This window comes from Centroberyx gerrardi, chromosome 17 (assembly GCF_048128805.1).
Source record: "Centroberyx gerrardi isolate f3 chromosome 17, fCenGer3.hap1.cur.20231027, whole genome shotgun sequence".
In the NCBI taxonomy this organism is placed as follows: Eukaryota; Metazoa; Chordata; class Actinopteri; order Beryciformes; family Berycidae; genus Centroberyx; species Centroberyx gerrardi.
Window position 1 is genome coordinate 10,021,445 of NC_136013.1, and position 27,596 is coordinate 10,049,040.

Below are 27,596 nucleotides of genomic sequence, written 5' to 3' on the forward strand. Positions count from 1 at the left end.
TTAGATACGACGGGAACCGAGATTCCACTGAGAGGGGAGGAGGGAAAGTATCATGACTGTAAAATTACCTTTATAAAGCTGGACTGAAGCGACTCGGTGACTGCTGTGAGGTGGAGAGTGGTTTGACACTGGTTTTGCCAGGTGGAGGAGTAGAAAAACGGCGAACAGGTTTCCGGTTGTAACGTTAGAGACTTGCTAAGCTAGCCCGGCAGTTAGCGAGAACAGCCTCACTGAGTTCTTCAACCAGCTTCATTAGCCACCTAGCTAGCTAACAAGCTAACATAGCTTCAGTGCACGCTAGGCAATGGGGGAAGCTGGTCTGAAGCTGCCTTTACTTGAAATTTTTATTTGAGCACTGACTAGCATGACATCTCGTGATATTGCGTAGGTTTGTAGCCAAATCTTGGCTTAAGTGAGGGGATAGACGAGGTAGATAGCATAGGTTAGTTTGCTCATTATGAGCAGTTTTAACGTTACAACTAAACCCTCCACATTAAGCTCTTCCTTGAGCACCGACAATAGTGGTTCACCAGTCAGCGTCAGCAGCAACAACAACAAGGACTGGGACTTGGGAAACGATGTGTTTTTGTGCTGTTACGAGAAGACCATGGGTGAAACGATGCAGGCAGGGATGCCCTCTGTCCAGTCGGGACTGGATGGACACCTGCCCCTGCTGCACGGCCGACATCATGCCACGCAGGGCGGGTTGATGCTGGGCCTGAACGAGGCTTACCCTGCCGGCTGCCACAGCCGGGGTTCAGCCGCAGCCTACCTCGACGGCGGTTCTCTGGACTACAACGAGAATGCTGGAAATAACACCGGTCCGTTGTTTGAAAGCAGGAAGAGGTCGAGGTCCAACAGCTCAAGACACCGCTACAACGAGGTTGTCACAGAGCTCGGCCCCGAGGAGGTGCGGTGGTTTTACAAAGAGGACAAGAAAACTTGGAAGCCTTTTGTTGGGCACGACTCGCTGAAAATTGAGCTCATGTACCGTAAATTCTGCGAGATGAACCCTGACACTGCCAAGCGGCCGGGCACAGCAGACTCCGAGGTCAGCGGGGGGGACGAAGAAGAGTATGGGAATGGTGTGGAGGGCAGAGGGGTGAACGGGGTGGAGAGAAACGGAGCAGTGCCCGTGGAGACGAGAACTAGCAGTGTGCATGGAGACCGGGGGTCCTTGGACACACCGACCGTGTCCTCAGATGAGAGAGACCCTGACAACATTGAAATCAGTATAGAGGCTGTGTGTGTCCGGGGAGGGCTCTATGAGGTGGATATCAAAGACAGAGAGTGCTATCCTGTTTACTGGAATCGTGAGTATCATAAAACATCTGCCTTCTATCATAAGTGTATCAAATGGAATTAATCTATCTGCAAAACCCATGACACAGTATTTTGGGACGGCAGTAGTCACAAATTGTCATGTAGCTCCTGTTGCCAATTCCCAGCCCATGCCAGATGTTGATTGAGTAGTGTCCATAATCTCTTAAGTCTAGTTCCTGCTGTGTACATATACTCCATATACTCTCTGCAATGGAATGGCTTCACAGCATGAAGATTACTGCCCTACTCACTCAAAAGTCTAATGCTTATTCAGAGGCAACTGCATCCATCATCCCTCCTCCTGTCTACTCTTTAGATAGGTGTGTTTGCTTAATATCACCATGAGTATGCCTTTGGTAGTATATGGCATAGCTCGTCTATCGAGGATGCAACCTAGCAAGCAGCCGATTCATTCAGGTACGTTTCTTACAGAGTCCTGCATTGTGTCACAGTGTTGGGCATCTGTGCCACCTTTCACTGGCCCAGTAATTTGTTAGAGTGGCCTCTTCGCACCATCCACCACAGCCCAGGCAGTCATTCTATTGAGCTCTGCTGAGCCGTGCTAACTAATTCATGGAGATTTCCAAGAAAAGGCAACCGAGGTAGGGAACCAATGGTGGTGGTGCTGGTTACTATAGAGCCTTGGAAAACCTGACCTCCCTGAAGGGATGCATGGTTAACTGACCGAGTTCTTTTGAAGGTTAACACAAAGCGACAGTTAGAGAGACAGTTATTTTCCTCGATCTTCCCGCTGTGGATGTAGGTACTGTTTCAGCTTGGCCTACATCACTGCAGTGCTGACATGGTGTTATTGTTATCGTTAAACATCCAGTTATGTGAAGCCCACAGACTTATCTTCTCTGACCAGACATCAGCAAGCCTAACACATGGGTGAATGGTATCTATCTTCTGCCCTATGGTGTAGTGCTGTACTTGTCTATTACTTGTTTTGCAGTGACTGCTAATGAGACTGTATTTATGTGTTTTTACATTTGGGCAGATAAGTGTTCCCACTCTGTAGAGAAATGGGCTAAAAGGCCTCTATCTTTTGCAAAAATAGGCCTAGATACAGGTCTGTGAATATGCTCTTAGTCACCACCAGCAAATCAATTAATTGTGCCAGTCAAGACTGTAATCAAAACTGGCCTCTATCCATAAGCCACTGAGACTTGGCCCTCCTGGATTTGCCATGCCTGTTGAGTTCACTGAAGATCTGAATTTAGCTCATCCAAAGTCATCCTGACTAGTATTAAGCAGGGTTGAGCACGAGCAGTCAAATTATCTGAAATGGATGTTGAAATTGATTTTTGACATCCATTTTTTTAAGACTGCATAATGCACAACAATTAGGCTTCTTCAATTATTTATTATCTTCACTTAAACAAAAAGCACTGGTCGATGGACTCTTAAAGTAGCCTAACTGTAGTAACACTCTTACTGGGTAGGACTACTGATGCAGACCAAAATGAAACAGAACATTACTCAAACTACAAAACACAAAAACTGTTTGAAGAGGATTAGTGTCCTCGCCAAACGGTACCTTGCCATTCCTGCCACCTCCGTGCCGACTGAGAGAGGGTTTTCCACTGTGGGGTAAGTGGCACACTCCATAAGCGCCTCTCCCCAGAAGGCTTTTTCCCTCACAAGAACTAGGCTCAAACCTAATAAACTAGGGTGGTGATTTTTTGTTTTCACTTCTTTTAAATGTCACCATGTTTATTGGTGTAATTTTCTTTGAGATTTTCTGTAGCTATTTATGAGCTGTTGCCTAATTCAGAAGGACCTGTTATGGGGAGCATATAACTTGGCAGTGTTGTTGTTACTGCCTTCAGTTGCTTTCAGAAATATCTTAATTAGAAGTGCACATGGACCCAACAAAGTGGTAAAAACTGGGAAAATAGGGAGTTTTGTAGGATACCCAAGTTGCTGAGATGTGTCATTTATGGGGCAGAAAGCATGGAATCCATGTCAACAACTATGTTAGTGATGAAGTGATGTATTATCATGTTATTGTTTGGCATTCTTAAATAAAACAACACCCACTAAAAAGCTCCTTTTGTTACAGCATCAAATCTTTCATAATTATTTCCAACCAAAAGTACTTGAATGTGTCAACAATTCATATTTATAGCTTCTAAGTTAGCTTAACGAGGAACACATTGGTGTGACTACATACAAGAAGCGTTAAGCGTTGTCACTATTGAATTTGGGAAAAAAATTGAAAATGCCCATCCCCTCCATTTTTATCTATCTGTGATTCTAAATCCTCCCTGTTTTCACTGTCTACAGAACAGGACCGTATTCCAGTGATGCGAGGCCAGTGGTTCATCGACGGCACCTGGCTCCCATTGGATGAGGATGAGAGTGACCTCATCGAGCGGGAGCACCTGAACTGTTTCCGTGGGCAACAGATGCAGGATACCTTCGAGACGGATGTGGTGGCCAAGACTGTCGATAGCAAAGATGGTGAGAGCAGGGGAAGGCTGTGGGTAGAAGAATAGGGATAGTATAATCTTGACTAAAGTATGAATAAATTAAAGCAGTTAATAACTTGATAACAACTAGATTTAATGATGCACTTAGTGGAACAGTCAGATGGGCTGGAGCTGGCTTGAAACAAAGGCCAAAGCACTCTGTTGCTCATCAGCAACACCCAAAATGTATACTTTCTTGCCAGTGGATGCACTGACCCTGCACTATTCATATTCCAGGCAGGCAGCCTCTCCTAAAAGAATACAGATATAGCCTGTAGTCTAATGCTGTGCTAGAGCAGTGAGGAGATGAAATTCTCCCTTAGGTGTTGTCTGGGTAAGTTATGGATTCCATTACAAAGGAAAGTCATCAACTTTACAATAAGGTCAGAAGAAAGGCGTCATAAATTGTGAATTATGTGGCAGCCCTGTCTGCTGTATAGTATCGATGCACAGTAAGGGGAAACGAATGGAGCAGGTGTTTGCATTTATGGGTGTGTAGGTTTCATTATGCCATCCAAATATAAAGTAGGTGCAGCTCGTACATTCTGGCATGTTTCATGACTCAGGCGTAATGTAGCAGGCTTTAGCTGTGAAAGGGAAAGAGGTTCTTTAATTCAGCAGTCTTGTGAAGGCAGCTAGATCTACAGTCTCTGGCAAGGACCTTCATCGGTGATGAATGTGTGGGTGTGTGAATGTGACAGATAAATAGAGAGAGAGAGAGAGAGAAACGGAGAGAGAAACAGATGGAGCAACTGTTAAAGAGAGGGAGAAAATGTTTAGACTGCACTCTAAAAGGTGAGCAAATGTGTGTGTGTGTGTGTGAGAAGCAGAAACCTGTAACAACAAGGATTAGATTTGAACAAGTATGTCTGCAGCTGTATGTGCAGCATATCTTCTACTGCATGGAGTATTTTTCATCCAATGCTAAGGACTTCTCTTGTATACTGTAGGCCTTAATTAGTGAATGGCAGCAAAGTCATATGAATCCTGATTGCCTGTAACTCTGATTGAATTTATTTGAATAACCTAATTATGACTCACTGAATCACTATTAATCAAACAAACCCTCAGCCAGTCCTTAAATGGGCTATCCATGTATATTGCAAATCTATCCAGCCTGTGCTCTGATTTGCCCGCCGCCAGTCTCTAGTACATTGGGCTATAGCTGACATGCCAGGACATGATCACTCTCCCCTACTCAGAAGCTATAAAGGCCTATAAATAAAGCTATCAGCAGAGCAGAGGAGACTGGCTTCAGTAGGTTGGCCAGTCTTCGTCTGCATTGTCACCCTCTGTGTTATGTACTCATAGCTAACCACCCATGGCACAGGCACGTCCCTTAAACCGAATCACATGAGTGTTGTGGCAAGACGGGGAGGTCACCCTTATTCCGCAAGCGTGCGTGTGCACACACAGACTTTAAAGGTTGTATATACACGTAGGCATATAAACACTCAGTCACACAGGACAAAGTGATCATAATCGAATTGCCTGCAGGGTGTTTGAAATACGATGCAAAGGCAGGCCAAAGGGTTTTTTGACACCGGGCTGCGTGACACTTGGATGAATGCCCTTCCATTGCACAATACACACACACACACACACACACACACACAGACACATACACACGGCCTTCCAGATCACATGAGCTCAGCTTGTCTGCTCAGTGTGTAGGAGTAATGCGCAGGGTAGAATTTACAGTACAGTTCTACTCACCATGTCATGGAGTTAGAAATGTATTCATATTTTTACACAGTGTATGTTATTAAAACCCCAAAGTTATGTTATTTTTACATGCTCTTATAATATCATTTAACACATAGAAGTGCAAACGTTCAGCATCTTTTTGGCACCTAGCTTGCCACATTGTCTGCAGACTGTTTTGCGCATCTACATTTATCAGAGCGTATAGGCAAGATGAGTAAGACGTTATGTTAGTTCCAGTGTCATGGGTTAGGTTTTCAGCATTTTTAGGTCTTTTTTTACAGGCAGTCTTTACAGTAGAGCATTTCAGTCTTGGAACTAATAATCTGAAGCCAGTGGGAGCTGTAAGTAGGCTACCTTGAACCATATCGCAGTTGATGAATGGATCATAAAGGGAGCTGTGCTGTGACAGTACTGCAGTATCTACCTTCCCCCCGCCCTCTCTTATTCTTTGTCTCTTTCACTGTCGTTCTCTCTCTCTCTCTCTCTCTCTCTCTCCTCTCTCTCTCTCTCTCTCTCTCTCTCTCCCTCTCTCTCTCTCTCTCTCTCTCTCCCCCCTTCTCCTTGTGCCTCAGTAGCTAGTTGAGAGTGCTTAGTGAAGCAAAAAACATATGGCAGGCATACCGGCATGGTATGCACTATGCAGGCATAACATCATAATGCGGGCAGGACTATTGGGGGAAGAAATGCAGGGATGTCCTGTCCTCTCATGGTCCAAGATTACTTTTCTGCTGATTATTAAGGAATTGTATATGCACAGAAAGGGAGACTTATGCATTGCATAGTTTCTTCTACTAGAGAAAGGCCGGTACTTGAAGTAAAGATTGTATGATTGATGCATTCTCCCTCTCCCGGATTTGTTGGCTCTTATCGGCTAGCCTGTGTTACTGTTTGCCACTTCCTTTGAAGAGTGATAGCTGCTATTTAAGAGCAGAGAAATGTTGACGGTGGTCACAGATGGTGAACCGTGTGGCAGCAGAGAAGCACTCACAGTGCTTATTTCAGCTATTGAAGCTGAAAACACCCACAGGGGCATTATAGTTGATGGAATGATAGACTCTCTTTAATATGTTGTTTTGCATAGTCCAACTTTATTCTCTTAATCAGAGGGGAGAGAGAGGAGGTAAATTGTTCCCTCAATACACTGCGACAAATGTTTACTGTTGGTTCAAAGGCGTTTGTTTACTTACAAACACTCATTGCAGTATGAACATCGATGAACCACAGAATGTGGAGTGTTATAGAAATAGGTGGTTAGTTAAATACACACACACACACACACACACACAAACACACACACATACGGAGCCAATGAACTAGCAGTATTGCCTTAGATAGAAGCCCCATTGAGGGAAATATTAATTATAATTATTCAGAGCACGGAATTAAAAAAAGAAAAAAAATAGAACACATTATTTTTAATTGCAACAGGATCCCATGCTTTTTCACCTTAGACCGTTGTTTCCTATTTGAAACACAGTGGTTGTATGTGGTTTAGGGAGAACATGTGTATGTGTGTGATTTGCATGTGTAGAGTAGTAACACTGCTGACAACAGTGAGGCGTGTCCCAGTCTGTCAGGCCTCTGGAACGTCAGGGCAAACCAAAGCAACGCCCAGCGGGCTGGGCACAGGGTCATGTGTCAAGACAACACTCAGTACTTTTGAGGTAGGCAAGGCCTAAATGTTTGTTTGTGAACACTCATGTATAGCTACATTCATTTCAGCCAGCACATATCATATAGTGAAACTGAGCTATTTTGCTTTTGAGCAAGATTAGTGATGTTCAGGGCTGCCTAGACCATTATTTCAGTATTTCAAAATGTGCTTTGATGGATGATGAGATGAACAGTTATCCAAAGCCCCCCATACCAGCAGACCAGCTCTAATCTTTGTGTGAACATCACTCCACTGGACATGGCTGTACTGGTGAAACATAAAGCTGGGAACACACTACACGACTGAACACACTGTTAGAAGATTGGACATCTCATGATGTAGATGGGCACCCACTTGACAACAAGGTGGATTAGGGGGTCACACACTACTAACATCACACATACCCCCAGTCTCACAAAAACATGAGATCTAGCACTGCTGTAACACAGAACCAAAACAAATGTGGTGGTGGAGCATTTTTCTTTCAAGTTTCCTGTATGTTTTTCCTTCTTTTGTGCTTCTTTTCTTGCCATTGTCCATTCAAGTTTGAGTCGTTGACCAGCTCACACTGCAGGACTACATCAAGACTTGTCCATTTTCAAGTTGTAAAAGTCAAATATGTTTTGAAATAATTGTGATCGTCCCAACGGGACCGGGGGACAAAAGAGTTAAGTCTTTAACCCTCATACACTATAAGATCATCTGTATTGACTGTTCATTGCAACATACTAGCGCAGACTCGCTTGGTCGAGCTTGGAAATCAGTTGTAATGGCCAAATCGTGGCTGTAATTGGCCTGAAAGTCGTGTAGTGTGTCCCCAGTCGAAAGGACATTCACACCAGTATTCCAGTATACAGGTCAAATTGCAAACAGTGCCAGTAATACACTTCTGTGCTACAGGCTACCACACAAATGAGGGTTAGTTGTCTCTTATCCATTATCCATGTGATAGGATACTGTGGACAGTGGATATTCCGGTCATCAGGGAAAGCCTGTTTATGGATGGATCCATCAGTGCTGTTCTGCCCAGATGGACCTCACTGGTGGCCAGGATAGCTTTTACTGCGTACTAACGCTTCCAGTGCACTCAGCAGGTTTCTCCTCCTCAGCCTCTCACCCCTGCTGAGAGAGGCACTGCTGACATTTGCAAGTCTGATCCCTGTGTGATCACGGAATGAATGAATTGGCCAAATTTTAGGCTTGTGGACTAGTACTGATTTGATTACCAAATGTTGATGGTGACTTTTAAATGTCAGATCCTCAGACGTCTGTTTCTGCTTACGCTTAATACAGTGACTCTATATTTGTGTAGAAAACCCTGAAAACCCCTGTCTCGTTTGTCTGATGTTGATGTTCAGCCAGTATGTAATTTTTTGTGTAGTTACTAATTCTGATTAACATATAGGTATATGAATTGCACTCAGTATGGCAATACAACAAATGATTAATGAACAATTATGCTATTTTATAAAAGAACCTACTTTTAGTTTCTGTGTGCATGCATGTGTGTGTTTCTGTGTGTATGTCTTTAAGAGTGTAGGGAACTGACCTATTTGGCTATTGTAGTCTCATTTTTTGAAGAAAAAACACAATTTAATTTTGTAGCCATCAAACAGTATGTTGCAGTGTAATCCATATTCTACTTTGAAAAATGTTACACTACTTCTTGTCAGTGCAGGATCTTAATTACTCATATCAGTTCAAAGCAAATCTTTTTCATACATATCATGTAATTACCATATACCATGATTAATTCAGTCTTCTTATCAAGTGATTGTTATTGGTTGAAAATTTTTCAACTAGGCCATCTGTCACTCTTGAACCAATGCCAATGTTTGGAGTACTTTATTAAGTAGATCAGCCAATATGAGTACCGATCCAAGTACTATTCAATTAACAAGCATTCATGTCGTTTAGTATTGGCCTGTGTTAAAACAATTGCAGCAACAAGTGCATCAGTAGCATTTTTACATGAAATTGGTAAGATTATGCAGTGACCGTTGTATAACAATCCTCAGCCAAATAAAAGAAAATAGAAAATGAGGACAAAGTTATTTTTCACAAACGGCAACACCTCAGCATTCTCACTTTGGTCAGCTTCACCTCCCAGTATCAAGCTAGCCAGAATAAAAAATAGGACTTCCTGTCTCTGGCTGGTTGTTCGACAGTCTCTTTTTCAACACTGCCAGAGACACCTTAGCCTGGCACAGCTGGCAGTTTCCAATTAAAGAATCATCTGTACTGAGCTCAAAGAATCGGCACACTGCACACATTGTCCTCCCGCCAGAAAAGTATTTTGTCGTGCCAAAGTGCATATCATTAAAGTATCGATATTGGGACAGCTTCATTTGCTCATTTGCACAGCTCCAAGTAAGAACAATATTATAGATATATCAGTACATCTTTAAAACAAAGTTATTTGTTTCTTCCTCTATATTAGTGGGATTCAAGGATGTCTCTTCCCTGATACGGTTCTAACATGCAAGGATAAATTATTCATTCACCCAAATGGGAAGTGAAACCTTTTTAGAGATGAAACATTAGTACTGTTCAATACTATCAGGAACTTGTTAGGTTTCAGACAATGTGTTTTAATTTTGTGCTGACATGAAACGTACACCAGTTTGTAGTCTGTGTGCTCTTTGATGGCTTTTTCACTAGTCATGTAGTGTGAGGAAAGCGTCCTTTGGTTTCCACCAAATGACTTGTTCCTCAAAGCACGCTTAGGCAACCTATTGAGCAAATTAAATGTTTTTCATTTAGTAAGGCTACCTTGTTTTTCAGAAAAGTTCCATTGTTTCACACTAAATTTTCAAGAAAACTTAAATTTTTGTCATTTTCTTAGTCTTTTCCATAAAGTAAAGGCAGTAGATGTCTTTAATGAGTATAATTTAGATGCTACCTCAGTCATCTTGGGCATATTTCAAGCAGCGTTGCATTTTGGGTTCTAGCCTCATCCGTACTTTTACCCCAGCCTATTACTAAGGCGTTGCCCTAGGTTATTTGTTGGACCATGCCATGATATCTACCTCCAGCCACCAGCTTCTGTCAGTTATCCAGGACAGGTTCTGTGTCCGGGGCCTTGAAGTGGTAACCTGATAGCAGCGCTACTTGATAGATGGCCCTGTCCAAGAGTGATGACAGCGGTAGCCTGTGTGACTGACACCGTGGCTATGACCATTACTCACTCTTTCTTGGTTGTTAGTTCTCTCCCACCTGCCCCCTTTCTACCTCCCTTTTCTGTTCAAATGGAGTGGATATCAGACGAGTGCTAAAACTACATGTCACAAGCGCAAACGCTGCCAAGGTACTGTAAAAAAAAGTATTTTTATTTTTATTCTACTACAGTAGATCTGCTAGCCTATGCCCTCTCTCCTTGTAGATCCTAGCTCTGTGGAACTAGATCTTCCCTTCTCTTGTGGCTCATACCTATGAGCACAGCTCAAGTAGAACTAGACCTGGGCTCAGTTAGAAATGGTTGTATAAAAATGGATCTAGGCTGCTATCCCACTTCTCCATTACAGCCTAAACTGGGCCTAGTCGCTAGAACTTCTCCCTCTGTGCTGTGACCCAGAGTTGGGCACTACTGCTACTGCTATTACTGCTTTTTGAGGAAACCTGCACATCTTACCCTCATCTATTTGCTAGGCTAGTGAGTGGATAACATGGCTCACTCCATAGAGACGACCCACAAGGGCCAGTCAGTCAGTTGGCCTATAGACACCCCAACCAATGGATCTGGGCTAAATAAGCTGGTCCTCAAAAAAGCCATCCTCCTTTATCCCCGTTTATCTATCCAACCCTGTCTCCCCCCCTCTTTCTCTTCTCTTCCTTGTTCCTCTCTCCTCCTCTCTGGCAGTATGACCACATTATTAATGAACTGCTATCACCAGCTCCCGCTCTAAGGGTAATGAACAAAGCTCTCTGTTGAGAGGCAAGCAGAAGCGGTGAGCTGAACAGAGGAGCCATTGAGGCCCTGTAGCATAGCGCCTTAGCGTGTTGCGCTGTGTAGAATCGGCCTCTTTGAGGTACAGCGCTGCCCTAGTTCTGGGTGCATTGAACCCCATCAAAAATGCTGAATAGAGAGGTCTAGAGGTCTGTGTCCTCATCTCATAGTAAATCCAAGGGGCTGTTGACCTAAAGCCTAGTATCCAAACCAGACCCCTACATAGGCCTGTACATTACCAAAGTTTATGGATTCCCTTGCATTATGCACATCGTGGTGGTCTTTCAAGATGTAGTAGTAGTACACTTTATAATATGATCACACTAGTAAACTCCCTTATCTGCCCCTACATGGTGTGTTGAAACCTTTTGAAGTTAGGGACATAGCTGAGATGTTTGACGGGCCTCAACCACGAAAGTGTGTAAGTGGTGTCTTGTAACTCTCCCTTAGAAAACAAATGGCACAGCCCCGAACCAGTATCATAACAATAGCCAGTTTTAGCACACCGTATCTGTGATTAACGCGAGGAAAGGAGCTTTGCCCTTTCATCTCTTCTTCCCCCTCCTTTCCCTGCATCTTCCCCAATCTCTTTCTGTCTCTCACACCATTTCCCTGTTTCTCTGTTCCTCCAACAGCTCACCATGTCCCTCCCCACTTCCTCTTTCTCTCATTCCCTGTTTTTAACCCTCTCTGTCCTCCTGTGTCCCTCTGTTATTCTCCTGGGCAGTGTTGAAAAACTCCCTCAGTAAACCTCTTAACCTTTTGTGGTGGACTGCCAGATCCTCTGCACACTTTGATTCCTCCACCCCCACCCCACCTTCCTTCCCCCTCCTTTCACAGCTCTGCACTTTCATTGTAAAACAGGAAGTGTAATTGTACCACCCCTTAGCATCATTCCATTTTACTGGCTACATTTTCACCAATCTATATCAGCTAGCTTACATTCAGTATTGATATGGCTGGCTAACTGGAAAAGTTCCAGTTATGTCCTATTCTGATTGGTTTCAAAGACCTCCTGTTTTACAGTGGACTCGAGACTACAGGTATAGCTCAACAGTCTGAAGTGGCTCCGTCCGTCTCCACATCACTTTTCCTTGTATGACAAAGTGTACAGGTCTCATGGCATCTGCCATCTTGCTTTTCTCCTCTCCTGTGTCTTCACTTGTGAGTGCATATGAAGGAGAGTAGATGAGGAAAGGAGGCCACTTTAAACTGATTGAGATTCATCCCTAACTGGATGGTGAAAGGCGCTCTTCTCCTTGGAAGAGTTAATTATTCTCCCTTGCTGCTGCTGTTGTAGAGTAGTACAATGATGTACTGTGTTGTGGTAGATGTTAAGCATGTGTTTCTTTTGCTCCTAATTGGTTTCCTTTGAGGATCTGCAATGATAAATGAAAACGTGTGACTGAGGAATCTGCAAATACTACCAAATCTTTCCCCTCAGGTTCTCCAGTGTATTTGAATTCAATGGACATCAACTTTATTGTATTATCTGTCTGGGAAAAAATAGTCCCAAATCCTAAATCATTCCAAGTGTCCTTTCCTCTGTCCCCCCCCCACCAAATGGGATTAGTGCCATTCACTCCACCAGTTCCATTCCTTGTGACAAACTCATTCACTTTTCCATTGGTTGGCCTCAGACAGGAGAGCAGGGCTGAGTGGAGAAGCAGGAACTACAGCTCCCATGATTGGCCTGACTCTACCCACCACTTCTCTAATGAAGAGATTAGCCTAGACTGGGCCACAGAGGCCCAGCATGTGACACGCCGCACACCATGAGGGTTTCGTCTAATTCTGTTGATATGCCTCCTGTTTTATTAATATAAATGGGGGATAGAAAGGGAGAAAACTGAACTTAAAAGGAAATTGCTTGCTATACCCCTTGCTCATTTCTGCCCTACAGGCCTGGTTAAAGAGTGTGTTAGCAGGGAATATCTAATTGCCTGCCAGCACAGGCCTTTGTATTAGCACTAATCTTGAAATGATCAGAAGCGGTGGAGAGGATGCACAGGCGTGACACTTGTATTAAGTGATTCCCTGGTCCTTTTTTTCCCCTCTCTCTCTCTATGAAAGGCACATATGTACAGAAGACACATTCAGAGGGTGTCTTCTTTCACAGTGTGCTTTTTGAAGCACAAAAAATAATTACAATATGCAATTTTCTGTTCTACAGTTATATTTCCCACAGTCTATATGTCACAATAATACTTACTTCAAGCTAGTAAAAAATAAGCAACATTATACCTCTCCCTCCAAGTACTTTGCCCTGTTCTGTAGGGTTTTTAATCCCCTGACTGGTTCTGAGCAGTACAAAGAACCATGACTGTGCACTGGAACAACGCCAAAGCCTTCCACCCACCTCATCCAGATGAACTCGGCTGCGCAGGACATCTAAAGGACAAGCTGCAGGGACAGAAATCGCTCACTCAAGTCAACCAGTTTCATTTATCGTTCTTGCCTTCTGAAGCGAATAGTGTCTTCTCTCTAGCCATACCTCTGCTCTTACTTGCCCTAGTGACTGCATCTCAAATTGACACATCAAGAAAAAGAAAGATTAAAAAATTATAAGTGAAAAGGAATTTACATGGCATTACATCTCAAATGCAGAACTGTCTACAATCCACCCCAGAATGATGATACCCAAGCAGGATGGACAAGCAAGAGCTGAAATATGCAGACATACTGTGTGATGATGTGATGTGTTTTTCTGATGATACTGCAGATCAATGCCCTGGACTGCATTTGATTGAGCTGTTTGACTAGATTGATGCTAGACTTTTGCTATATTGTATTGTGTTCAAGATGTTGACACCTGAGTACAGTTCTAATGATGTGTTCAATCTCTCTCTACCTTTACTCATGGTTTCTCCTTTCTGGCCCTGATGTCCAACATTTTTAATCACTCTGGGTCGTTTTCCCTCTGTATCAGTCAACCAATTATTTCCCTCACCCTTTTTTCCTTTTCCTGATTTGCCCTTCTCTCTGTCAAACTCTCATCACCACCTGCCAATGTCTTCCTCTCTTTCCTCTATCCATTCATTCGTTCACTCCTCTGTCACTGCCCCCCCTGCAGCCATCCACAGTCTGAAGTTGAGTCGAACCCATGTGGACTGGCACAGTGTGGATGAGGTCTATCTCTACAGCGATGCCACCACTTCCAAAATTGCACGCACCGTCACCCAGAAACTGGGATTCTCCAAAGGTCAGCAATCACCTACTGTCATCTGCTTCAGAATATGCTATGCAATATAATATCAAGTTACCCTGCTCTGATTTCCAATTAGATAAATGGATATGATAAGGTGGATATACAATTTTTTGATCACAAATGTGTGGTTGTACATGTATGTTAATTATTTTCAAATCTACTGTCACAACAGTATATGTTTTGAATGCTATCCTTCAGTAATTGATTGAATGTGGCTGTGTACAGTCCAATCTGTTAATTGGATTAGCCCAGAAAAACACACCCCATCCATCTGGCATTTTCAGGCTAAGTTCAAACAAACGCCCAAAAGTAATTGAAAAGATTGCAACTAGAGTTTGACCCTAGGTCTGATGGTTTGATCTGTATGGAATCTGATCTGCAATCTCCCGGCTCCACAGCACATTTTCATCCCCTGCTCACAGATTAAAAGGAGGATCTGGCATTGGTTATCTCAATCTCCCCTGACACACAAATGCTCAGTGATGGGAAATCTCCTTAGTGCTGTCCAGACAGCAGCAAATCCCATTGGCTCCCATCGCTTTGGCACACAGCACATGACTGGACTGGACTGTAGTTTCTAAATAAGGACGCGTGCTGTAGGCACAGTACAGCTGCTACCACACAGTCTTAGCCACAGTCACAGCGGGAGTCCTTGTTTCACCTACTGGCCCCCTTTGGACTCAGAACAGCTCGTTACCATCACTGAGATATTTATAGCCTACTGTACATCTCTATTTTTTTAGCTTGCACCTAGACAGGCTTATAATGCTCTGGTGAAAGGACAGTATTGTACAGACAATGTTCTTTAAGTAATGATTCTCCCAATCCTGCCTTCTCTCCTCTCCCAGCCTCCAGCAGTGGAACACGGCTCCATCGTGGTTATGTGGAGGAAGCCTCCCTGGAGGACCGGCCCCCTCAGACTACACACATTGTCTTTGTGGTCCACGGCATAGGGCAGAAGATGGACCAGGGGCGCATCATTAAAAACACTGGAATGTGAGTGGCAGCGCTGTCCTCCGTTTAATTAGAGGTCGATGGTTTGAATGAGGATTTGCCTGTATGCATGTTGTTGTCTCCACTTTGCATGTCCATGAGGCCATAGTCTTTTCACTCCCCCCTCCCCCCCCATTAGAGTCTGTCATGAGGGCTAAAGCAGACTTATAAAGGAGAACTTCTATCCCTTTTAGATCTGGTTTAACTTGCTGTGCTGTTGGCCTGCCCAGTTTCTACCTTTAATTTACACACTGACCAAATCAGATCCGAGTTAATGCAACCACATGATAACAAAGATCTATCTGGAATGCAAATAAATGGACTGACATTGGTGGGTTATGCAGAAACACATGACACAATTCATCACCCGAGCCTGAATGGACATGATGTTTCTTCTTCTGTATCTTCTCCAAACTCTTCCTGTCTCTCTCACTCTCATTCTGTGTTTCTCTCTGGCTTTTGCAACTAGTCATTTCTCCCCCCGCTCTGTCTCACTTCTTGTCACTCTGTATCTCTCTCTCTCTGTCTCTCTCATCACATGCACACAGCTTTTAATGCTATCTTGTTCCTATCAAAATATAATAAGATTTTTGCCCGCTCACGTGTGTTCCTTTCCCTGCCCTCCTGACCTTGCTCAATACTGCATGTTTGAAATGTTTTTCTACTGATGAACAGTGTTAGATATAGTCCTGTCTGACAGATTCTGCTGATTGCAGATTATTTTGTCTTTTATCACCATGGTCACTGGCCCACATTTACCGAATGCATAACTACAATGTTCATAGAGACCTAATCACTTTTGCATCAATACACAGAGAATGTGAAAAACTACCAGCTACACCCATTTTGTCAAACTATCTGCAGCCCTTGTCCCATGCCCACTACAAATCAACTTATTAAGGCATTTGAATATAAGTGGCATATTACTGATGGGGTGAATAAGGAGTATCACATAGATTTACTAAAATATATGAATGTGGTTTGAATGGGCTATGATTCATGTTTTCTTTTGTATTCGTTTTTTTTTTCTACTTTGTTCATCCCAAACCACCCACGGCTGATTCTCCTCCCCCACGCCCTCCATGTGCGTCTGTTATGACGTCAGTCAGTCAGTTCAAGCATTTCTCCAGACAATTTTAACTTGCAACACTCCACCTGCAGCTTTTGTCTTTCATTCTGCTCCCCTCCCTCTCTCTCCATCTATCGCTCACTCTCCTTGTCCTCTCCTGCTGTGCTCACTGTTTTTCTCAAAAGGCTGACCTTTTTAATGAACTCTCCCAATAGGAGATAATTGACTTGTGTAGAACCCACGGGCGTCTAGCGAGGCAGTTACAATGACAGGGCAAGACACACAGTCCTATCTTTAGAAACATGACAAGACAAGTTATTCAAAATATTCCCGTCTGAGCAGTAATATACCGATTAAGTCTCATTGCAGCTCATCAGTACATTGACGTAAAAATCAATGCTGATCACCGTTACCTAAGCTAGGTGCAGTCCTTTTGTGTATGTATTTATATACGTGTGTGTAGTTCCTCACATAAAGATCAACTGACCAAAGCTGTACATGTAGGGCTATATCTGGCGGTCTAAATGGCATAAGTGTGCTGGCCGTGGTCCACGACACGACAGGCAGTAGTACAGAACATGCAGAGCAGAGCGTGTGTGTGTTTCTGTGTTACAAGGTTAGCGTCTGGCCACTGCCAAGGGCTTAGGCCAGCTAAGCAGGTAAAGTAGACCAAGTCAGGCCGCAGTTCACTTTAAGCCTCACTCCCAGCTCCCTGTGGATTACACTACAGGCCTTCCTCAGCCCCAAGAGGAAAGATCAACCAGACATGTCTAGCCAGCTCCCTGTTTTGTTTTTTACTTGAATTAATTCCAATTCAAGTTCAGTGCCCTGCTCTCTCTCCTCTCTCCTCTCCCCCCTTTTCTCTTGCATTCTTTTGACCTTTAACCTGTATGTCACAGCGCCCTTTCCCTCTCCCTGCTGTCTTTCTCTAAAGCACCACTCAGAAGTTGCACTACTTCCCATTCTCAGCCTACCCCTGTTGCCCTTTCCCCAGCCCCATCATCCTCGGCTTTTCCATCTCTCACTTAATGTCTCTCCTCTCTGCATCGCCCCTCACTCCTCCAACCTTGTGATAAAATAGTCGTGAATGCTTCCTCCGTGTGGTTAGATAGAGCCAGGCACCCCAGAATAGCCTCTCACTATGATCCTCTTCAAGCTGTCATATGGGGTTTTTGTTAAAACAATCAAACACATTTCTGGCACTCAGTCTGTCCACCCTCTGCTAGCTAATGATGCCTAGTGAAGCTCCATTAGCTTACTATCTAGCCTGCTTTAGATATGAGGCACTCCAGCCTATTTGCTTTAAAGCAGAGTAAGTCAGTGTGAGGCCACTCACTGCCCAATTAATGCCAACCTAAAAGCTAGGGAAGCCTTGTGGGTGCAGCACAGAAAGCTCTGGATGGCTGCGCTCAACCTTCAGAGCATTAAAGTTCCCTTGCAGACACACTAGCCTGCAGATAGATCCTATCAGAGCCTGCATTAGGTGCCCTAGTCACAGACCGGCTCACCTAAAAGCCACTCTCAACCTCCATTTGCCCCCATCAACAGCTGCCACTCTATTTCTCTCTTTGTGTATTTAGTGTATCCTGCGAGCTAACGCTACTCCACATAGGACTAGTTGCAGCGCGGCCATTGTATTGTGTGTGTACCGTAGGAGGGAAGCTGCTGCATCAGTGAGCAGTAAAATGGACGTCTTTCCTCTCCTCCTGACAGTCATTAAAGCCTGTGAGAGAAAGCGAGCAAACACAGACTCCCTAGTTGACCTGTAGCAGGGGGGGAGTAGAGGGATGTTACTCATGCACTCAGGACCACTAATTATTACACACTGCTACCCAGAGAACAAAAGCATTTCATAATGATACCATGGAGATACACCTACGTTATCGAGTAAATATAAGCAGCAGATATGTTTTTACCTTAAGGGATGGTCAGTATTTGTGTACAATATTGTCCTCATATAGGTTCTTTGTTGTTAAATGTGTGTTCAGGCTGAGGGAGGCGGTGAGGAAGATGGAGGAGAAACACTTTTCAGAGCACAATGACGAGCATGTGGAGTTCCTGCCTGTAGAGTGGCGCTCCAAACTGGCACTGGATGGAGGTTGGTGTGTGTGTGTGTATATATGTGTATATATGCGTGTGTGTGTTTATGTCTGTTTGTCTGGCCAAGTAACTTTGGTAGGAGATGGTGTGCTTTGTCCTTGATGTGTGTCCTGTGTTACAGCATGTATAATAGGCCTATAAGTCATACCCATGTGTCACTGTGTCCTATCCCATTGAGTAAAGCTGAGCAGAGCTGTAAGCATCCATTGTAGGATTTACAAGGTGATCTAATGGCTTGGACAATTTAGGTCAGGTTTTTCGATCCACAGGCAACAGTAACTCCATGACCTGTTTTAAACATGCTCATTTGTTTGGATATAGACCAAGATCTGTAATTATGTGCAAGTGGAAATGTCTGTAACTTTATGAGTATGAAGCAGGGTGTTGCTGAAAAAGAGCACATGGGCTCACCAACTCTTAGCCGGGTAAAGAAAAACGAGTACATTTGGCCATGTACAGAATATTAAATCTCACAAATATGCCTCTGGCGACTTCTTTGAACACCCCCAAAGTGATTTGATTCCACAGATTAATAAATATAAGAACATGCAACATTCATTTTGTTTTGTGTCCTGTGATATTGCTGGTATGTTTCCCTAGATACGGTAGACTCCATCACACCAGACAAAGTGAGAGGACTGAGAGACCTTCTCAACAGCAGTGCCATGGACATCATGTATTACACCAGCCCCCTTTACCGGGATGAGGTGAGAGACACACACACACACATGCACTTGGACAATGTATTCCCATGGATAAACGTTTGTAGCAGTTCAAGTCTTTTTGTGTTAATATTTGTTTCCAGAAACCACCTGTCTTGACACACTGTTTCTCTTTCCACAACTTTTCCCTGTCCCGTCTCTCTAGATTACCAAGGGCCTCACTCAGGAGCTGAACCGACTTTACTCGCTTTTCTGCTCCCGGAACCCCGAGTTTGAGGAAAGGGGAGGCAAGGTGTCCATTGTGTCCCATTCCCTTGGCTGCGTCATCACCTTTGACATCATGACGGGCTGGGACCCTGTGCGCTTCTGTCTGCAGGAGCACCACGCCATGGAAGAGGAGCTGGACCTGCGCTGGATCTCCTACGAGGAGAGGCACCTGCTACAGCAGCTGCAGCTCACAAGGAATAGGTAGGGCAAGTTATTGTAGATCAGTCACTTCTAACCTGAGGCCAGGGACCCTAGGGGGCCTCCAATATAGGACTAGGGGTCTTCCAAAGATATTGGGGGTAAACACTGGAGGGAGAGATCAAGAACTTGGGACAAAACAATGCACTATTGTTGTCAAAATGCCCATGTCGGAGCCGTTATTGAAGCTCACTAAGTTTGAGCAGGTCAGAGAGGCCGGAGGACCCCATCTTTGAGCCAGAGGCAGGCCCTAACCCTGTCATCCAGAGATTTTCAAACATGTTTGATTTTGTCATCGGAGGCTTGAGTTTTGAGAACGGTTACCAGTAAATGCCAGTGAAAGCTTGCTCAGCAGCAGTATGAACATCAAAAATGCACTGTCATAGCTAGCTGTTTCGATGATTTTCACTATTTGGGCTTTATAATGTACCTCCAACTCTCTGCAGCACAAACAATGCATGCTGCCCACGTCTCCCCAACTATTCTCTCCTCCAAATTCGACATTAAGCCCTCTTCTTTTTGTATTTTTTGGGCACAAATGAGTGCACACAGTAAGCTGCTCTTTCTTCTCAAGCTCCATTTTAGCACATTTTATGTTTTTTTTTACGTGAGACAGCGAGGTATCAAGATCCCTCACAACCAAATCCAAGTGAAGAGTCTTTGAATGTGTGACTCCCTGTCTGTGCTGTATCATTTAGCGTGCGCAACACCGCATCACCGAGACAAGAAACTACAGGAAAGACGGTTGTTTAATATGAGCAGTACAGAGATCTTTTGTTCTTTAGGTTTTTGACAGTCATGTAGTGTGTGCCTGGCTTCAGGGGGGCCTGAGGGGGAAAAAGTCTGGTGTAGATGATGGGAGACTGACAAGGTGTGTGTGTGTGTCTGGATGGCTTGGGATAGTAGTAATGTATAGGTGTGTTTTTAAGAAGGGGTATATAGATTATATTGAAATTGTTCAGCTGTGCTTTTAGAGAAGTTTAATTTGAGGTTGTAATTAACTCACATTATTCCCCTTTCTTCTTCTAACAGATTACGAGAGCTGGAAGATCAACTCCTTGGCCTGGAAGCCTCTAAACCTTCAGCACCCCCAGCCCTTAAATTTAAGGTAAAATGCACTCAGTCACAATGTCATGCATTCTGGATAGATAACTAATATTGCAATGTGCAGAGTAAGTAATTTGAGTTTTGCTGATGAAGACAAAGATGATAAAATAAGCATATCCAAACTGAGTTGCAGACATACACATTTCAATATTGAATCTCAGTGGTGTTCCCATTTAGTGAGTTGGTGCATGGTTTTAAGAAGCCAATCCATACCTAGGTCTTGGGAAGTAATGATTATCAGATTCAAATTGGGGAGACTGGGCTACGTGTGCAAGATATGGCTGTACTGACTCAAACATACGGGTCGAGGGAAAGCTGGGGGTTTCGTAAACAAATTGTATCATTTGTCTTTTAGCTGGTGATCCTCATGATAATTATTCTCAGCTTTTTCTTAACACACATGTACTTATTCAGTGAGGGATTGAGAAGTTGTTATCAAGCTGAAGAGAAATATCAAACAAAGGGACATTATGTGTCACAGCAAAATGTGCAAAGGTTCACAGATTTCAGTTATTTGGATAATGTTGAATTCAAAATAACGGCACCATAATAGCATAAGTAAACTCTGCATTGCTCTTCATGGCACTGAATCACATCAAATTGTATAATTTTGAGCTGTATCGTATCAGATACAAAAAATGAATGCATTTGAATCGAATTGTTGACCTGCTCAAAGATATCTTACCTGTATTGAATCTCTAACTGCATATCAAGGTTCATGTTGAAACAGTCTAAGTAGGAGCAAATCACATCCCTACCCAGATCAATACCAAAGACTCCCTTTAGGACATTTGTGTCATCTTTGTGCCGTTTGTCTTTCAGGTGGAGAACTTCTTCTGTATGGGTTCTCCTCTGGCGGTGTTCCTGGCCCTGAGAGGGATCCGCCCTGGAACCAGCTGCCACCAGGACCACATCCTGCCCACCTCCATCTGCAACAGGCTCTTCAATGTCTTCCATCCCACAGACCCTGTGGTCAGTCTCCCCCGTTTGCCCCAGCCCATGCAGGATGCACTCTGACTCAGGGTTATGATAGCAAATCTCATTTTTTTTCCTTTATCCTTGTTGACTTAGCCCACACACATTTAGGGTGTGCTTTACATAGGAAGAATTTTTACTGTGCAATCCCCACTGACAGTGCTCTGCTAAACTAAACAAACCTTTGTAATTCTCTCACTCTCTCTCTCCACAACTAAAAAGCATCGAAAGACCACTGTCCTAAATAGATAATTAAAATATGCACTTTACCTGTTTTTATACGGTTTACCTAGTCTTGTCAGTTTATCCTTGTGGTAACTGAATTTCTGTTGTGCTCTTCAGGCCTACAGACTGGAGCCCCTCATCCTCAAACACTACAGCAACGTTGCACCTGTTCAAATACACTGGTAAGAACTTGAATGTCCGGTCTTATATTGACGTCTCATAGCGACATTGCAATTATTTTCTCATGTGGCCATAAAACTACTTAACACCTTGACGTGCTGCCAGACGCAGAATTGTGCTTTCAGGGTATCCAAATATGTTATCAAATAAATATGTTATGGATGTTGGCATTTTGTTTTCTCCATCAGGTGTAGTGCCACTAATCCCACACCCTACGATGAGATTCGGCCTACTTTCCTGAACCCAGTGAAGGACCCAGCATCTGACACTGAGAGCATCCCCAGCCCTAGCACTTCCCCTGTCCTGCCCCGCAGGCACTATGGAGAGTCCATCACCAGCCTGGGCAAGGCCAGCATACTGGGTAAGGCACGACCATCACTATTCTGGTCCAAAACTTAGCTCTGATAAAGCACCTGAAAGACTCATGCAACATCTGTCATTATCCTAGAATAGGTTTTAAAGCTGGCTCTCATTATGAAGTTTATCTGTCAGTTTATAGAGTAAGACAGAATCTCAATTGATTGTTAAGAATCTTAGCTGTAAAACTGTATATCTAAATATAATTATTATTCATTACTGCTTACCAGTCCAGAGCAGCTGTAATATTGCTGAATAAAACCAAAATGGGTCACATTATACCCATTCATTTATCACAACTGCGTGGGGAAAGACTACAGTAGGTGAAATATCTGGGATAGAGAAGATAGGGACATGTTATGAGGAAGCAACAAACGAAATGCATTGTTCGCTCCTTTTTATAAGCCTATTTGCAAATGCTGTGAGAAAAATAAAGATGTGATTTACATTTTCAGCAAAGCCTCACAGTGTGCGGTTGGATAATTTCTTAATATGGGACATATGTTCTGGGGGTTTTTTCCTGTTGAAAGAGCTTTTTGTTTTCCACATTTCCTTTAGAAAGTATTATGGGGCAAATCATATCCATTGGTGTGACTACCCATGGATAGTTGCATATATAGACAGTGGGTGGCCCAGAGCAACAGCTGAGAGAATTACATTTCACTGTGGAGGTAGACCTCACTCTGCAGGTGAAATCCATTCTCTCCTCTCCATATCTGAAATGGGTTTTGTTGGATGTCTCCTCGGCCACAGCACTGTCTCAACTATGCCATCATGTGGAGAGATGTAGAATAGACTCTTACAGTTGGACTCTTTTGCCTCTCCTATACTTTTAGAAACATGTCATTGTAAAACATGCCTTACATCCTCTTCTTTCTCTCTCTTTCTTCCACTCTCCCTCGCTTTAGGAGCGGCTAGCATAGGGAAAGGCATCGGAGGCATCCTTTTCTCTCGTTTCTCCCGCTCCAGCAGCCAGCCCTCGGTGTCAATAGTGGATGGGGGGGCCACTACTGAGGGAGAGGAACAGAAGCGGACAGACAGCCAATCAGCATACGGCCTCTCCACCATGACTCAGTCCACCTCCACCATCGCCGACACAACATGTTAGTTCACTTACCTATCCAGCGCTAAATATTATCGAAATTCACCAAACATACAGAAAGTCTCATTTATGTTGATTGAAAATTTTATACTGTTTTTAAGACACAGTCGAGGGTCAAGGGGCATAAACTGTCTCTCTCTCTCTGTCTTCCAGTGGAGCTGGAGCGGCGCATCGACTTCGAGCTCCGAGAGGGTCTGGTGGAGAGCCGCTATTGGTCGGCAGTGACCTCACACACAGGCTACTGGTGCTCGCATGACATAGCGCTCTTCCTGCTGACCTTCATATACAAGCAGAGAGAGATAACCTCTGAACCGCCAGAAGACAACCTGGAGCCGGACTGAGATTGCACGTCCGCTAAAACACACACGCACACACACACACACACACACACACACACACACTCACATAACTGATTTGCTTCTTTTTTCCCTATATCTCGCTCTGATTCCAGCCTTTTAACCCCTGGAAATCATACTGACTCATACCTTCACTCCAAGACATATACTTTTGTCTCACTTTGTATGATTTGTGCACACAATTGCTCACCCCAAGGGTGAAGTTATTGGACCAGGAACCCCTAAGGAGGTGAACCCTTTGCCGCTATGACCAGTCGCCCCATATGACATGTGGAGTAAAAGAGGTCATTGAGGATGATCCAACACATGCAGAAGAGTCCACTGCACCCAAAGGACCCCAACCTTAACTCGCATGAAACCACTGCAACCTGTTTATTCCGTATTCATAAGTTCCCCACCCAGCCCAAGTTCTCTCCTCTCTCCCACAGACTCTGTTTGGAGCCTTGTGACACACAAGCCTGAACCTCGCTCAGTGATGATGTCAGCTCTGTTACCTTTACTTTGACATGAAGGAGGCAGTCATGAGATTGTCAGAGATTAGTGGTTTTATAAAGAAAATAAGAACCTTAACTGTATGCTACTACATCTCAAAAACTTAATGTTAAAGAGCAAACGCAATGCCTTTCAAAATTAGCCAAACAATGCTATATACAGTATGTAGAATATGTTTCAACAAAAACTTAGGGCATTTTATTTTCCCTTTAATAATCTTTGGGGAAATATAGAGAAGAGACAACGAACGTTCTAGTGTTTTTATTTTTTAATCTTCAAGAACACCCCATGATTAAGTTTGCCTCTTTTCGTTTTTTACCATTGTGTGAATAATGAACCCACCAATTAAAAGATCCCCAAAAAGCCATTTTTATATGCAACACAGTTCACTAAAACAGCATTTCCTTATGCGATTCGTTTTTCAGAACTAAATGGTGATGTGGTGTGACAATTTTTGTTTTGGTACGAGAGACTGCATGGCTCTCTGGCGCGAACAAAGAACATTACAGCTCAACACCCTCATGACATCATCGCGGTCCCTGTGTGACATTTAGAGAGGTTTACAACCACATGAGGCTCATATCGTAACATGTCATTCTTTTTTGATTTTGAGCCTTGACCATTTACAAAACAGTGACACTCCTTCAAACTATTTTCCATGCTTCTGTGTTGCGGAAAAGTTATGGAGAGATGCTTCAGCACTCACATGTTTACATTGATGTCCAGATGAAATCAATGAAACATTATAGATGTATTTTTTCTAAAAAAGAAAAGAAAATATTTTTCATAACCATTTTTTTGGTCGGTTGTGAATATAAACTTGGATCTCATCTTGTAAAATGGGATTCAAACTGGTGGCCAAATATCTTTTATGATGAGTCTAGTTTCTTAACGCTGGTGGGCTTCAATGCTTCTAAAATTGAGGCTAATTCATAATCCAAGAAGACGTGGTTTGCCTGGCGGAGGTTGGCCACTTCACACTTTACCATTCACATCTATGCCAGTTTATCCATTTAGCTGCATGGAGGAAGGGTCTATTCTTGAAACTTTGCCCATTTTCCAGTGATTGGACAAATGTGTGATTGCCTAATTCACACATCTTGTAAACTACTTGGAAATATCCCCCACAAACAAGAAAAAGTGTGAACAATTGGAGACAGCAAACCATTTTCTCCCCCTAAAAACCCAACTTCGCTGGGAAGTATGAATCTTGCCTTAGGATTATGAGAGCATGTATAAGGGCATTTCTCCAGTAATAATAGAGGTTAGGATCTTTTTTCAACTGTGGTCTTTTTTGAAAACACACCCAGAAATGATTATGCAAAAGTGTGTAATATGTTTATGACTCATTATGAGAAGTTACAAAGCTCACTCACTCTGCATGGTGTCATGTTAATGGTAATTGGATGTTGGAACAGGAGGACATTGCAGAGAGTGCCAACACACATCTCGGAAAATGTTTTGTGTTCTCCACTGACTAGAAAACCACTCTTGATTGTTTGTGGATTTTTAATGAAATCTTTTATAAGACGATTGCAATGGATGAAGAAACGGAACTAACCTCAGATTAATCTTTGTGGAGTTACATGTGTCAGACTTGATCATTGTCAGTGTCAAATTTCCTTGTGTCCTACTATTTTGTTATATTATCATAGTTAACATCAAAAAGCTTAGTTTGATTTGTTATGGCGCAAGCTGCTGCTTTACTATTTCACACAATCAAGGGCTGTGGACTGGTCCACCGCTGAAATGGATTCCATTTATTGGTGTTTAACGTGCTACTTGGGACCATTGCACATGTCTGTTATGTGAGCAAAGGCCTATTGACTTGAGCAGACCGAGACCAGACTGCCTTTTAGAGGACCAGATAAGTGACCGAAAAGTCATGGAAGTAGTAAGAAATAAGGGAAAGTGACTTGAAAGTGTTTCTAAATGTGATCTGGTGGACGTTGCACATATTCATCAGCTATGAATTGCACAGAAATTATGTAGACATCGCCCTCTGTTGCTCTTATGTATTCATTTTGCTGAGCGCGTGTCACAAAGCATTGACAGATACATGGTCAGTGATTGTAACTCTTTTAACCTACTTTGTTACTCCAAAGGCAGGCATGCTACTGACCTTGTAGACCTTATACTATTGTAATCTGAACACCGCTACTGCATTGTGTTAGAGGAAAATACAAGAACAGTTCCACTGTTGCCTCTGCATTAAAATCACACTGGGTGGGTATGGACACAGCCCACGGGGCAGACAGACCATCTCAACAATATTGTTGTCGGTGTTTGTGATATGGCTGTGTGTTTCCAAAATGTATCTGAAATTTGCACATTTTTCACTACAGCACATTCTTAAAGGTGAACCACTCTCACTTTGATTCAAGCACAGAATGTCAACTATATTCACTCTCAGCTTGCTAAAAATGTACCAACTAAACTGGAGACAACGAGAGAGAAATGCCATCTAGACACAATGAGAATTTGATTACATGAGCATCTACTGCACAGCTTTTCGTTATTTTTAAATGGTGACCGGATAGTTTTTTCTTGTTAAAGGCATCACAAACGTCAGGGAAACGTCTGTTGTTACATGTTTTGTTACCACTCTGGTTGAGACCAATTTGAAGCCATGGTTAAGAAAAAGTATCGAGTTCTGTCACAGGTGTGTCTGCAGTGTCTCACAGTCCGAACTTTTAAATGTTCAGAGGGCCCACATCCATTTGACATCAGTAACAGTTAGGGGTACCTAAGAGAAATACACGTTAGAACTTATTGTGGGAGAGTTGAACAAAATATACCTTTAATTTGTTTCAGATATGACTGTTACTTTAACTTAGAAAGGAAAGTCCTGGAAAGTGTTTTGTCTGTCTCTAGCTGTGCAATAACCCATGCCTGTAATGGATTCAAACTGCCATCCGAAGCACTGTATTTATTTCCTTTTATTAAAGCATTTCTTTTTTGGATACAATGACTGTACTTTTTATTATCCTGTCGTGTCCCACGGGTAATACTAGGGGGAGAAATGTTGAATTTGGAGTCTGTTGGGGGCCAAAAGTACTGCGGAGGAGGAGGAGGAGGAGGTGAAGAGCATCAGAGGAAGACGGCCTCATAATATTCAAAGGGAAAGATTACTTGTTTCCAGACTGATTTTGGAGGACAATAGAGCTATTTGTTCATCGGAAAGTCGGATCAAATTCTTTC

The 27,596-nt window shown here is 43.2% G+C and overlaps 1 protein-coding gene across 1 annotated transcript; it reads left to right on the top strand.

The window, feature by feature from the left end:
- On the top strand, positions 1 to 27,363 carry ddhd1a (DDHD domain containing 1a). Its single transcript, XM_071902206.2, has 13 exons — positions 1 to 1,313; positions 3,613 to 3,789; positions 14,178 to 14,306; positions 15,161 to 15,308; positions 18,363 to 18,472; positions 19,075 to 19,181; positions 19,342 to 19,604; positions 20,634 to 20,709; positions 21,531 to 21,680; positions 22,026 to 22,090; positions 22,277 to 22,449; positions 23,354 to 23,548; positions 23,701 to 27,363. Exons 1-13 carry the CDS (start codon positions 458 to 460, stop codon positions 23,886 to 23,888), a joined length of 2,637 nt encoding a protein of 878 aa, XP_071758307.1. The 5' UTR covers positions 1 to 457; the 3' UTR covers positions 23,889 to 27,363.
- The last annotated feature ends 233 nt before the right edge of the window (positions 27,364 to 27,596 follow it).

Excerpts from the sequence above, each read along its gene's own strand:
- ddhd1a (XM_071902206.2), top strand. The coding sequence starts at position 458 with ATGAGCAGTTTTAACGTTACAACTAAACCCTCCACATTAAGCTCTTCC. Across the intron at positions 14,307-15,160 it reads GAAACTGGGATTCTCCAAAG|CCTCCAGCAGTGGAACACGG; the intron begins GTCAGCAATCAC and ends CTCCTCTCCCAG. Across the intron at positions 19,605-20,633 it reads CTGCAGCTCACAAGGAATAG|ATTACGAGAGCTGGAAGATC; the intron begins GTAGGGCAAGTT and ends TTCTTCTAACAG.